General features: G+C 40.7%; 1 protein-coding gene across 6 annotated transcripts in view; it reads right to left on the reverse strand.

Moving 5' to 3' along the window:
- MLH3 (mutL homolog 3) overlaps positions 1-14,210 on the reverse strand; it is a 31,771-nt gene that overhangs the window by 16,283 nt on the left and 1,278 nt on the right. For 3 of the 6 annotated variants that reach the window (XM_032802052.2, XM_032802050.2, XM_032802051.2), the window contains exons 2-8: positions 10,565-13,940; positions 7,492-7,590; positions 6,151-6,221; positions 5,117-5,221; positions 3,935-4,007; positions 2,956-3,027; positions 1,145-1,253 (exon numbers count right to left, since the gene is read on the reverse strand). In XM_032802052.2, the coding sequence (XP_032657943.1) occupies positions 1,145-1,253; positions 2,956-3,027; positions 3,935-4,007; positions 5,117-5,221; positions 6,151-6,221; positions 7,492-7,590; positions 10,565-13,868 (3,833 nt within the window). In that variant the 5' untranslated portion in view covers positions 13,869-13,940. Of the gene's footprint in view, positions 1-1,144; positions 1,254-2,955; positions 3,028-3,934; positions 4,008-5,116; positions 5,222-6,150; positions 6,222-7,491; positions 7,591-10,564; positions 13,941-14,210 lie in introns of those variants that run through there. The other 3 variants (XM_032802053.2, XM_032802054.2, XM_075065553.1) reach the window with 3 other exon arrangements.

The following is a 14,210-nucleotide window of genomic DNA, read 5'->3' on the forward strand; positions in this document are numbered from 1 at the left end:
TTCATGAGTGACTGGTGAAAGCATTCACGTAACTCAGTTGGGTATGTCCCTGCCTGTGGATGTCTGTACAAGTGTAGCAGGAGGGGTTTGCAGCTTGCCACAACATCACAGTGTGAGAGGGAGCTCAGGTTGGTGAGACAGAGGACTCAGTGGTATTTCAGTTCCAGGTTGCACCCTGGGGAACCCGTCACAGTGTCATTGTATAAATCAATGGGATATTCTCACCTGGAGTACTATGTTAAATTCTGGTCACCCTATCTCAAAGAAGATAGAAAAGAAATAGAAGGGATTCAGAGATGGGTGACAAAAATTATTAATGATCCAGAAAGCCTTCCCTGTGAAGAAAGATCAAGAATATTAGGACTGTTTAGATAGGAGATGGCAGAGGCATACAAAATAATGAACAGGGATAAAGAAGGTAAATCAGGTGCTCCTAGTTACCCTCTTCCTTAATGTTCCTCTATGAACAGGTTATTCCATAGTTATCCATTATGTAATTTCTTGCACATGCCTCTGAAGCATTTGGCACTGGCCACTGTCAAGGAGAATGCTGAATTAGATGGACTACAAATATGATCTAGTACAGATATTCCTATGTTCCTAATGAGTCCACACAAGAAGGGCAGAACAGTCCCCATTACCAAACAAGCCTACTCTGAGCACAAAAGGAGAGATTATCTTGTAACTGTAAATACCCACTCCACTTGAGTGCCTGCTCAGAGTGAGAGCAGAGATTTCTGAATAAACCTCTAATTAATGCTAGATAAATGTAACTACTCAAACCCAAATCTGAATCTAATCTAAATTCTTGTATGGGATGGAAGAATTCCCGACAGTAGACAATCCACTATTCCAAAACATTTGAGAGACAATGTTCACTTCTTATTCTATGTAGTGATTCTGGTTTCTGTCACTCAAGAGCAGAGAGACTCTTCTTTTCTAACGATTCATCGTACGAACTTCCCATACCCTTCTATTCTCTTCTCCTCACATTATAGCTATTGGAACTCACTCAGTGTGCACCTAAAGCAGAATGAAAGCAACTCCAGCAATGGCTGTGGTATCCAAAACAGCACACAGAAATTACATTCTTCTATTCACTGGAGTCCTATCCAAGATATTGGAGCCATCAACCATTACTAACCGTAAAAGTCTTCTCTGTTCCTCTGTTACCTCAATCTCCAGTGGGGGACAGATGTTGGAGGACAGCAATTTCTTCTTGCCAGATTCTTCAGGTTGCTTCTCATAGGAATCTGTGGGTAGAAAAATTACGAACACTGTTCTTAAAATGTACATGCAGGCTCTATCCTCAATGGCCCTATGGCTTGGCATGTAGCCCTCCATGCTTGATTTCCTCCTGGGACTCACGGGGAGCAGGGATAGTCATGGAAGAGACAATCATTGTCTAGGGAGTATGATTAATTCCACACTTGGATCCCCCATCAGTGTTAAAAAGGAGTTATCCTACATAGCAAAGGTTAATACAAGAGTTAGCTCAACTCATGGGATGGCCACTTGTGAATTGAACAATCTACCTATCCTATCTCATAGAGCTGGAAGGGATGTTGAAAGGTCACTGAGTCCAGTCACCTGCCTTAACAGCAGGACCAAATACTGTCCCTGACAGATTTTTGCCCCCTCAAATGATTATGGCCCCCTCAAGGATTAAACTCGGAACCCTGGGTTTAACAGGCCAGTGCTCAAATCACTGAGTTATCCCTCCTCCCAATCTAAAATCAGTGCATTGTGTCATGAGTCTGCAGATCTCAAAACTGGCTGGGTCTGCTGGTTCCCCAGTCAGTTGATGCCTTCCTGCTCTCACCCAGTAGCTTGCTACTAACTAACCCAGCAGAGAAATCATGAAACCTGAAGTTATGTCAGGAAGGCCTCCCGTGGGCCCTGACTGGAGCCCTGATTGGTCAGGGCTTCTACGTAAATCCAAATAGAGGCACGCACAACTAGGCTCTATGTCGCTGCTGTCTGGATCCCTCACCCAGCTTTATAGACTCTGATCTGCCTGATTACGAGAATCCTGACCTTGGCCTGAGTCCTGCTGATCCTACTAGTGTCTGACCTTGTCTGGATTAGTTCAACCTAGTGCCTGTCTGATTCCACATAACTTGGAACAAGATCCTCCTGAACCAGGCTGCTACCCACTAGATTTGGCTACCTGTGTCTGGGTCCTGACATACAGTCTCCATTTTAATACCATTCATTAGACATTTCCCTCAATCCCAGAAGGGTTCTCAGTCTTTAGCTGTTTTCACCAGTAGGCCAAAAGAAGCAGTGTTTCTTTCCTGGAATCTTCTTTGCAGGGACTGCATGGCCCTTTTTAATGAAAGAGAAGGCCAGTGATCTTTTGAGTGCTCAATGGATGTCAATGGGCACTGTGTTTTACAGACCTATAACCAAAATTTAACTGGGCAAGATAAAAGACTTATCCCTCTGCATATAGTTTCAGATGACTAAATGTGGTGAATTTTAGGTTTCTCTTCCGATCACGGTGTTTAGTTAAACAAAAACAACCCATGCTCTTTACGCCATCATCCCACCCATTAGTCCACACTGCTAAACCTCATAATTTTACTGATGTTATCCCCATTTTCCTGACTTTATTCATCCTGCCTGTGTTGTTAGCCCCCAGACCTATTTCAGTCTGAAAGCTCCTTGGGGCATGAATCATCCTCTCTCTTTTGAAAGGCACCTAATACTCCTTTGGGTGCCAATATTTAGACACTATTTTTCAAATCTTAGCTCATAGATGCCTGTATGCCCATACGGCCCAATGACACGGGAAAGGTCGAGGATCATGCTCGATCTCTGGATCCCATGAGGAAATTTATATTTTAAATAATTTTGTTAGCAAGCTGATTCACGGTTTTCCTCCTGGAGACTGCTCCCAGTTGCACTTTGCTGGGGCAGTAAAGAGCTTTCTTTGGACATTTGAATCCTCACCTGCAATAAGTTGCTCCAAGCGGATACGCTCATGGGCTGCATGCTGATCCACCAACACCAGCAGGTTTCCATCTAGAAGTGTAAGGGAGGACGTTAACAACAGGCACCTTCATTCCAAACAACTGTACATGTTGGGAGGAAGAAGGAGCATTGCCCATCTCTCACTGAGGTCAGATTTAGCAGCTGGGGATCAGTCTATTTAACAGAGCTAAATTCAGGAGCAAGTTGGTTTAACAGAAAATAAAATAATGCAGAAATTAAATGTGAGGATCCAGATGAGTCATTAAAACCTGGGGTGGCCAGCATGACGTTAAAGGAGTTGTATGTATGATGATGTCATCAGCCAAATTCCCATTCGCTGTATACTAAAGATGAGGTCAACTACAATCTGTTCTATTTTATTATGCAGATTAGATAAAAAAACAAGAAGCTACTGGTTTGGAGAACATTTTTGTATTGCTCAAGCTAGTTTCAATACAGAAGATGAAATGCATCCATTAACTGAGAATGAAGTCCAATATATTTCACATTACCAAAAGGTAAGGTGTTTATCTATAGCAGCATTAATCACCACAGCATCTGAGGAGCACCATGGACAAAGTCCATTAGCAATCTCCAAAACAGAGAGAGAGAAAAATCCAGGAAATTCCAAGTGAAGGCCAGCACTCTCCTTAATTCATAATAACATGCCTTTTTCTCCTGTCCCCCAAGAGCAGAAGATAAGGACACAATCCTGGCATTTGCTTTTGGTTTCCTGGCTTTTGTCAGATACAAGTTAGAGCCTTAATATTACTGAAAGAGGAATTTTGCATTGTTATTTTGCATTTAGCATCACGGAACTATCAGACCAAAAGAATATACCCCTGAAAAAAATTACATCTTCTGAACATGTTTCAGAATGCCAGGTCAGTGTCCTATCTGTACTGAAACTGTACTTGAGGGTGAGCTCAACCTAATCAATACTAATGGGCATTCTTACCTGCATCTGCATTCACGTCACTCCTAGTGTTGATTAAACAAGCAATAAATTTATTGTCCACTTGGTGAAGAACCTGTAACATATTCAAAATGTTCATTATCCATTGGCAAAACCATTTTTTAGAAGGGAAACATACAAAACTTTAGAGAGAAAAACTCCTCTCCTCACCAATAGTTAATATTGGGACCACTGGTTGAGTAAAATTGCAGTTCCACCTGAAAAAGTTAATGTAAAAATGAAACTTTCAAGTCTCTAGATCTCTTCCCTGGTGTTTCAGACAAATCTGTTGCCATTAGTGACAAATGGTTTTACTCCCATTAACCTTACAGAGGTAACACAACTAAGAGAAAATGGACTGGATTCTAGTATTAATGCACAAGGTGAACTCTCTTTTTACTAAGTCCTAACCATTCATAATTCTACAAAACCACAGGACGCAATGTGACTGCATGGATGTAAATAAGAATAGCTTGGTCTGCAGAACCTGCATTAGATTATATGTGAGAGAAGAAAAGAACCCAGATTGGCTCTCAGAGTCCAAAAGTAAAAGTGCAAGGTTGGTAGCATATTTATATTAATTTTAAAATTTATGGGCAAAACATTTGATACAGAAGCACTAGGATACAACTGGGTTTCATGTTTACTGTGCCATTTTTAGTGTCACTTTTCAGAGCAGAACCACACTTCAAAATAAGTGTAAAAGTCCTCACATGAGATTTGGGATTGCTATTGAAACTGCTCAGCTGCAGGTCAGAATTTCTTCGGCATATCTCTTTTGAAAATAGATGTCAAAGAATCAGAATTAACCAAATAGCTACACCTACAACTGCCTATCAAAATGTTATTTAGTGAAGTGCCAATGATAGTGCTGCAAGTTACAAGGCAGTGATAGCAGGGCTATTTCTTGACTTAACCAGCTTTAAACTCAAGCAAGTTGGGAACCACTGTGTAGGCAACTGTTTACAATCATCCAAGAGATGGTTTTGAGATATAACTTGATATGCATATATCTGTTGGTATCTTTCTCACGAACCAATAATGCTTTTCTTTGCAAATTAAAAAGTATTATCTATTTAATTCACTACGTTTTTTTCATCCAGCAGAAACATTAACAAATACTATTTGGTTAGCAGCAGTTGAAACATTGGTGTTTACACAAAGCTGCTATCTGACTTATTGTACCTGCATTGAATTAATCATTTCCTTGGTGAAACGATAGGGATATAAGATATTATGAATTTTCACAGCCAGACTCCCAGCCTGGCCACTGCTCACATCAACAGCAACCTGTGAAAAAGATAAACACAGAGAATTTACAGGATGCAGACTTAACTATTGAGTTTAAAGCCAAAAAATCAAACTGCCAGCTTGAATAAGACTATTCTGGAAAGGGGCCCCTCTGTACCTAGTGCATTGGTTCCTCTAACAAGAACAGAACTAGCTCAAAATACCATCTGGTAATCTCTCTGCTCCTCTCTCAACACTTTCCCACACACTAAGAGCTATTTCATTAGACAATCTGACATTAGTTGTCAGCCAACACGTACACACTCAGCGAGCTGAAAATCCAGGAAGATGTATCATTTCAGAATGACTGTTACTACAGCAGATGTTCTAAAGAATTGTTCCCCTTCAGAAACTCACCAGCAGGTGGTTTGCTCCTGCATCTGTATTGTACACAAGTGGAAATATTTGTATACATATTGCACATCCTGACTGAAATTGTACACTTATTCACACTGATTAAAGTTATTTCCCTGTGACTATAAAGGAAATGGCTCTAAAAGCTCCACAGACATAGTGTGCAATGTTGTTTCTCCCTCACACATTATGGTCTGCCAATGCTACAAACATATTTAAATGACTCATAACACATATAAGGGGGAGGGAAGTACTGCAAGGGACAGAATTTTATCCTAAGTCAAGGTGATTATTTTTACATTGTAGACTCAGCCCACACCACCACTTTGGATTCCAAATAACACTAGGTATTCTTTAAGATCAGCTGTAATACCAATCACTTCTAATTTGCATAAACCCACAAATGAACTCACAAATAATCTATAAAAAGGTACCATAGACAAGCTTGGTATATGTACAACAGAATAAATATACACAACAGTTATAGTATTTGCTATTTCAGTTAAAAAATCAACATAATAGAAGACAAGATTGAAACGGCTCCCACTGAAACTCTAGAACATAATAATACCCACCTCTGGGTAGCGAGCAAATACAGGATTATCCCACTCTGAAAACAAGGACTGGAGAGACTCCTCATCAGCATCTAAGAGAGAATTTGTGTATAACATGGAGAGTAAGAAAGCCTAGGAGTGCCAACAGAAGATGTACTCAGATTGTTCATTCCCACCAAGCTGGGAACCTCTAGCTTACATTGTCTGGGTTTCTTTTTTCTTTTCTTTTTTGAACAAAAGGGAGAAAAAGAGACAAGAGAATGCTCCTTCCTATTGTCAGATGGGAGGAGGACTCTGGGCAGCTTCTCTGACAAGAGAATACAGTACAGAACAACCCAACAAAATCTGGAAAGGAAAAGATGTATAAACTCAGTAGCCCACTCCCTCTGGCCAAAGCCACATACCAAAACATTGATTTCATCGTTTCTTGGGAAAGAGTCCCAAGGACTAAACTAATTTCTGCACTCAGACTGGAATGTGAGGACAGATGAGGGGATTAGATAATTGCTCTTTAAACTATGAGCATGATTTTACAGAGAACTGGGAACATCATCTTATAAATATAAACACTTTCTAATAGGCTTCAACCCTGCAGGATTTTTTTTCCAATTCCACATATGAGATGACTCAAAGAGTCCATTGTTAACAGACCTTGAGTAAGTCTGTGTTCCTGTCAGGACATCTGGCGGAGTTCTTTGCTTTGTTTTTCACGGTACTCAGAGTGAAAGTAACTTAAAGGACTTACTGGTATGCCAGAGTCCTGAGCAAGGGGCATGGCCTCAACCAGAAGAGAGGCGTGGCCTCAACCACAAGAGGTGGGGCCTTTAAATACTTGGCCCCTTTAAATCAAGATTTAAAGGCCCAGGGGTTCTGGCTGCGGCTGGGAGCCCTGGGGCATTTAAATCACCCCCAGAGCTACCAGCAGCCGAGGTGACTGGGAGCCCTGGGGCTCAGGGGCGATTTAAAGGGCCTGGGCTGCTGGCTTCCGCTACCACAGTGAAGCTCCAAGCCCTTTAAATCACCAATGGAGCCCTACCGCCGCTACCCTGGGGCTCTGGCAGCGTGACTCGGGCAGCGTTTTAAAGGGCCCAAGGCCCCCTGCAGTTCCCAGAGCTCCGGCCCTTAAATCACCACTGGAGCCCGGCTGCTGCTACCCCAGGGTTCCAGCAGCATGGCTTGGGAGATGATTTAAAGGGCCCGGCGCTCCGGCTGCTGCAGGGAGCTCCGGGCCCTTTAAATCACCAGCCTGGGGAAGCCGGTCCAGTCCAGCATGGCATACTGACTCTTGCTAGTACGCTATACTGGACTGGATCGGCTTATTTTCACCTCTGCCAGTACTCTGTCCTGGCAAAATGACCCTACCTCTGAAATCCTGGCTTGCCAGAATCCTCTCTTCCCGAGGTCTAGGAAGGAAGGGAAGAACAAGCTCACTTCTAAAAGGATGGCACCTGCACTGAAACCCTAAACACACAACAAAAATTTACTGCTGCAAATTTAACAAAGTTCCAAACATCTCTAGAGCCCTGTTCTTCATATTTTTATTAAACTAAATCGTTATAGTGTGCTCAGTTCTGTACAAACAATGAAGATATTATTCCTGCTCCATAGAACTAGAAGTCTACAATGAAGAAATAATAATACAGTGCTCTGAATGATCAGAAGCTAGTATAGGGAACTTCATTTAAAATAAATGAATATAAGTACCTAATAACCTGACTTCTAATGTGACTCAGAGAATACTGGCTGGCTTGGCAGAAGAGGTGTGTTTTAATGAAGGATACGAACAAAGACTAAAACATTAAACACAGAAAGAAGCATATTTGTAATACAGTACATTTCTGTGCAAAATGAAGTGAATATGAAACACATAGTGCATGGTTATATTGTCCTTTACATCAAATATTACAAAATGTTTTACAAAGAGAAACTGACAGACACAAAGATGCAGGCCCAGATTTTTAAAGGTATGTAGGTACTGAAAAATGCAGGTAGGTGCCTAGTGGGATTTTCAAAACCACCAGATGCCTAACATCCACTGATTTGCATATTTAAGCAACTAATTACTAGGGGTGTCAAGCGATTAAAAAAATTAATCGCGATTAATCACACCATTAAACAATAATAGAATATCATTTATTTAAATATTTTTGGATGTTTCTACATTTTCAAATATACTGATTTCAATTACAACAGAGAATACAAAGAATACAGTGATCACTTAATATTTATTTTTGATTACAAGTATACAAGCACTGTATACAAAGAAATAGTATTTTTCAATTAATCTAATACAAGTACTGTAGTGCAATCTCTTTATCATCAAAATTGAACTTACAAATGTAGAATTATGAACAAAATAAACTCCATTCAAAAATAAAACAAAGTTCACTCAGTCCTACTTTTCGTTCACCCAATTGCTCAGACAAACAAGTTTGTTTACATTTGCAGGTGATAATTCTGCCCGTTTCTTGTTTATATCACCTGAAAGTGAGAACAGGCGTTCTCATGGCACTGTTGTAGCCGGCATCGCAAGATATTTAAGTGCCAGATGTGCTAAAGATTCATATGTCCCTTCATGCTTCAACCACTCTTCCAGGGCATATGCGTCCATGCTGATGATGAGTTCTACTCAATAACAATCCAAAGCAGTGGGGACCAACGCATGTTCATTTTCATTATCTGAGCAGATGCCACCAGCAGAAGGTTGATTTTCTTTTTTGGTGTTCAGGTTCTGTAGTTTCTGCATCAGAATGTTGCTCTTTTTTGAGAGTTCCGAAAGCATGCTCCACAACCCATCCCAATCAGATTTTGCAAGGCACTTCAGATTCTTAAACCTTGGGTCGAGTGCTGTAGCTGTCTTTAGAAATCTCACATTGGTACCTTTGCATTTTGTGAAATCTGCAGTGAAAGTGTTTAATGTGAACCACATGTGCTGGGTCATTATCTGAGTCAGCTATAACATGAAATGGATGGCAGAATACAGGTAAAATGGGGTGGGGGGACGACATAAAAGCAGGGGACATGCAATTCTCCCTCAAGGAGTTCACTCTCAAATTTAATTAACACATTTTTTTTTAAACGAGTGTCATCAGCATGGAAGCATGTCCTCTGGAATGGGTGGCCGAAGCAGAAAGGGGCAAATGAATGTTTAGCATATCTGGTACCCAAATAACTTGCAATGCTGGCTACAAATGTAGGAGCATTGCCAGATCAAGAGAAGCGATTATTCTCCTCTATTTGGCACTGGTGAGGCCGCATCTGGATTATTGCATCCAGTTTTGGGCCCCCCACTAAGAAAGAATGTGGACAAAATGGAGAGTGTCCAGAGGAGGGCAACGAAAATGATTGGGGGCTGGGACACATGACTTATGAGGAGAGGCTTAGGGAACTGGGCTTATTTAGTCAGCTGAAGAGTGAGGGGGGATTTGATAGCAACCTTCAACTACCTGAAGGGGAGTTCCAAAGAGGATGGAGCTAGGCTGTTCTCAGTGGTAGCAGATGACAGAACAAGCAGAAATTGTCTCAAGTTGCAGTGGGGAGGTCTAGGTTAGATATTAGGAAAAACTATTTCACTAGGAGGGTGGTGAAGCACTGGAATGGGTTACCTAGGGAGGTGGTGGACTCTCCATCTTTAGAGGATTTTAAGGCCTGGCTTGGCAAAGCCCTAGCTAGGATGATTTAGTTGAGGTTGGTCCTGCTTTGAGCAGAGGATTGGACTAGATGACCTTTTGAGGTCTCTTCCAATCCTAATCTTTTATGATTCTAAGAAGAGGGCAGCATTATCTCCTGTAGATGTAAACAAACTTGTTTGTCTTAGCGATTGGCTGAACAAGGAGGACTTGAGTGGACTTGTACGCTCTGAAGTTTTACATTATTTTGTTTTTGTACACTTTTTTATTTCAATTACAACACAGAATACAATATATATGAAAATGTAAAAAAATCCAAAATATTAATAAATTTCAATTGGTATTCTATTGTTTAACAGTGCAATTAACACAGATTAATTGCAATTAATTTTTTTGAGTTAATCATGTGAGTTAACTGCAATTAATTGACAGCTCTACTAAATACCTTCAAAAATTTGACCCATAGTGTATACACTTCTCAAGCTGGTATAAGATCTCACAAATTAAATGACAAAATTGGTCATGATCATGAGAATTCTCAGAGCATGATGCAGGGTGACAACAGGTGGTTGTCTGCTAAGCAGTATGCTATTTTCATACCTTTTTCAAAATGTGAATCTACTGTACTATTTCCATATTGCCATCAACAATTTCCTGTTTTCTACAGAACTAATTCATGTGATGCAATAGTTATTTCTGTATGAAAATTGCAGGCATTGCCATAAAGAGTATTTTAGACTGCCAGGAGGACGCAAACTATCTACATCACTCTTTCCTTGCAACAAAATGAAACATCATGTACTTACCACTCTGTAAGACAACATTCACAGCCATTGTAGTTATATCTTTAGTACAAGCAGCCTGAAGTTCTTCAGTTGGAGGAGTACTGTAGGTGCTTAGTCCAGTCATTTTATTGACGTATACCATCTTACCCAGTGAAACATCAAAGTGTTGCATCCAGACAGGACTAAATATTGATTCCTCATTTTTAGACTGAACTACATTTGTGACATCTCCAGGTACTTCCAAACTACTTGATAAAGTTACATTGGGAAGCTCAGTGGCTTTTGAAGTCTGCTTTGAAGATACATCCACAATATTTCCATCTTTACAGATGCCCTCAGAATAACTCTTTTCACTGTGTAATGCCAAACCACTGCTTGTGGTGGCCATGTACTCCCCATCTGTGTTGATGAGCAGTGACTGGTTTACGGCATTTTCCATAGTCCCTCCTCTTGTACTATACATTTTGCAGGGAGCATCCTGCTCATCAGAGGCAGACGCAAGGATGCAATTGTCTACCCCTACTTCTTGTGAGGAGCTTTGACACATTTGATAAGAACTCCGCAAAAAATCATCAGTTTGAGACAAAAGATGCAATGTGTTACCTTTTCTGCTTGAATCTCCTTGGAATTGTTCATCAACTTGTCCCACCACTTCTGTAGCTAAAACTTCCTTGTGGTCACCCTTCATTCTGAACAGTTTAGAAGCTAGTGATCTGCTGCTACTTAGGTCTTTTCTTCTAATTTGAGAGTAGTCAGTCAAAGTCAAAGGACTCTCTCTCACACAAGGAGCTTTTCCATTTAACAAAGTTTCTTTGCCACAGAGCTGAGACCTCTCCAAGGAAAGGAGGCAACCAGCTTGACAAATATTAGAATCAGCATGTTCCAGAACTTGAGTTTCACAAATGTTAACACATTCAAAATTGTTATTCTGATTCTTCAAGGTGTCAAGATCAGCTAGACAACCAAGAACACCTGGAGGTTCAAATTCACTCCTCTTCTCTGGAATAGATACTGATGGTTCACTCCTGACCTTCCCATAATGTCTCCTGAATCGCTCTAAAGACCCCAACTGTACGGACAAGCTCAGTTTCTTATAGGCTTGGGTTCTGGGCATAACAGATAGCTCAACCATGTGTCTTCTGTTGCTTGGATTATTTTCATGATGATCAAAACCCAAGGAAGTGACAGGAAGCAACTCTCTAACGTGTGATGTTACACACTCCCTTCTATCTCTTGCAGTAATGGAACCTAACTCCTCATTCTTCTGGTGTGATACAGTCTCATTTTCTAACCACTCATATGCATATGCTCTGCATACTTCTCTATTGGGTAGTGTAGTATACTCTTTATTTAAAATACTAGAAATATCCTGAACATTTAGACCTTGAACTGAAAATTTCATCTTGTTTCCAAATATGTCCTTGCCAATTACAGGACCAGGTTTAGAATGCATGTTTAATGAGCAATTCATTTCAGTTTGTTCATGTGGTGGCTGATTTTGCATCACATGAGTTACAAGGCCTGTGGAACACAACTTCAGTGGTACTGATCTAACAACCCTTCCTCCACCATCATTATTTGGCCCTTTACTTTTTCTACTGTCATCTTTCATCGCACCAGACATTCCCATCAATGCTCTCCCACAAAGAAGTTCTGGTCCATCAGCTGTATCTTCAACTCTGTCATGCTGCCCTTGAGTGACACCATTTCCAAAGGCAATGTTGATGCTGCTTTTCTGAGCTGCACTGTCCTCCTGCATTCTTGCATCTTCCACACAATTCTCAGTACAAAGTGGCATTTCAGCAAAACTGTTTATTTCTACTCTTTCTGACCTGGACTCCCCAGAGAGATTTTCTGAAGACTTGCAGCTCACAAACATCATTTTGGGATTGTTGAACTCTTTTGGCTCTTGTTCTGAGATACCTAATTCTGAGAAATCAGAAGTGGGGCCTTCTTTGTTGAGCAGAGGACTCGCTGTGTCAGCTGGTTCAGCAATAATCAGACCTGAGGAGACTTCCTTTTCTGCATTATCATTTGAACTTATGAGATCTGAAGACTTTTCCTGAACAGTCACTTTTCTTCTGACAGTTTTTGACTGAAAATTAAACATTTCATAGGAATCTACAATATCATCACATGTTTTCTTAAAATTCTCTTGTATGCTCTTTTCTTCAGAGAGTGCAGGCTGCAGAGCTCTGATCCCGTACAAACTAAAGCCATTGTCTTCATTAAATTCTTTTATGTCTTCACTAGACAGTTCAACAAATAAGTGTTCTCGCTTTAAAAATGCTTTCACTCCTTCCTCAATGCAAGCTAAAAGTGCATCCCAATTGCGGAATTCTATCAGAGTTTTTGCAGGTTCCAGACATACATCATATTCACAATACTGACACTTCACATTGATAACAAAGATTCCATAGAGCTCTGGGCCACGATGCCGGACAGGACTTGAACTCATCTGTCTATTTGCAAGGCCACCTTTTGCCTTGCAAATAACACTTTCTTTCCTTAATAAAAAGTCCATGAGTTTATGCAATCTTGTTTTTAAAACCAGTCTATTATTCACATACAAAAACTGCATATTCTTATTGTAATGCCCTTCAGAACTGATATAGCCACTTAACTCAAACCCCCCAGACGTATAATTTATCTTTCGTAATTTCTGTGTTCTTCCCAGTCCATAAATCTGACAAAAACGGGAACACATATCTTTTGTCTTGGGGAGCTGAAGCATCATAGAACAGGAAGCATCATTTCTTAAGGAAAACGAGACAGAAGGATGTATGAGCGAAAGAGCCTCTACCTTCTGCCTCACCCTCTCAAATTCCAGCACGGGATCCATGCACTTTTTCCTCACTGGTAACTGGTGGAACAAGTTATACACAGTTACTGTTGTTCCACCACTTGGTCTAGTCAATTCAGCCTCACAGACTTCCAGTGCTTTCCCATTCTGAAACAGTTTCATAAAGGTTTTCACTGTATTGTTGGTCTTGGATGAAATTTCTACTATGCTGGCCATATTTGCTATGCTGGCCACAGCCTCCCCTCGGAAACCATAGAACTTCAGATTCTCTAAATCCTCCACCGAGTTGCACTTACTAGTGAAATATCGATTACCCACTTTATTTAGATCCTCTCTCCCCATCCCAGAGCCATTGTCCACCACCTGGACCTTGAAGGCTTCCAAATCCACCCGTATGGCCACACACGTTGCTTTAGCATCAATGCTATTGAGGACAAGCTCTTCAACACACTGGGCCAGTGAGTTGATGGCCACTCCGGAGCGTAACCTGGAGCGCACATCTTCCACCAAACATTTGATCATGGCAAAAGCAGAAAGGTGAGGAACCCAGAAATTTCAGGAAGATCATTCCTTTTCCTTCCTTGAAACAGTCTCCTGTAAAAAAACAAAGGGACAAAGAGTAAAAGCTCAGAGTTTAAAAATCTCTTATAGTTACCATATAACTATTTAAAAAAGTTAATTTTGCCTCCATGAATGCCATAATTTTTTCCTGGTATTCAGAGCATTTTTCTATGCTCACTTTCCCCGCCCTGGCTATGACCAGGCATCAGCCAATGCTCTAGGCATGAAAATGCAACAATAAAGAATAAGAGTGCCTGCATTTTCATGATCCTTACTAACACTATACTCCTTTCCTTAATCCTA

This window comes from Chelonoidis abingdonii, chromosome 4 (assembly GCF_003597395.2).
Source record: "Chelonoidis abingdonii isolate Lonesome George chromosome 4, CheloAbing_2.0, whole genome shotgun sequence".
NCBI classification, from domain to species: Eukaryota; Metazoa; Chordata; order Testudines; family Testudinidae; genus Chelonoidis; species Chelonoidis abingdonii.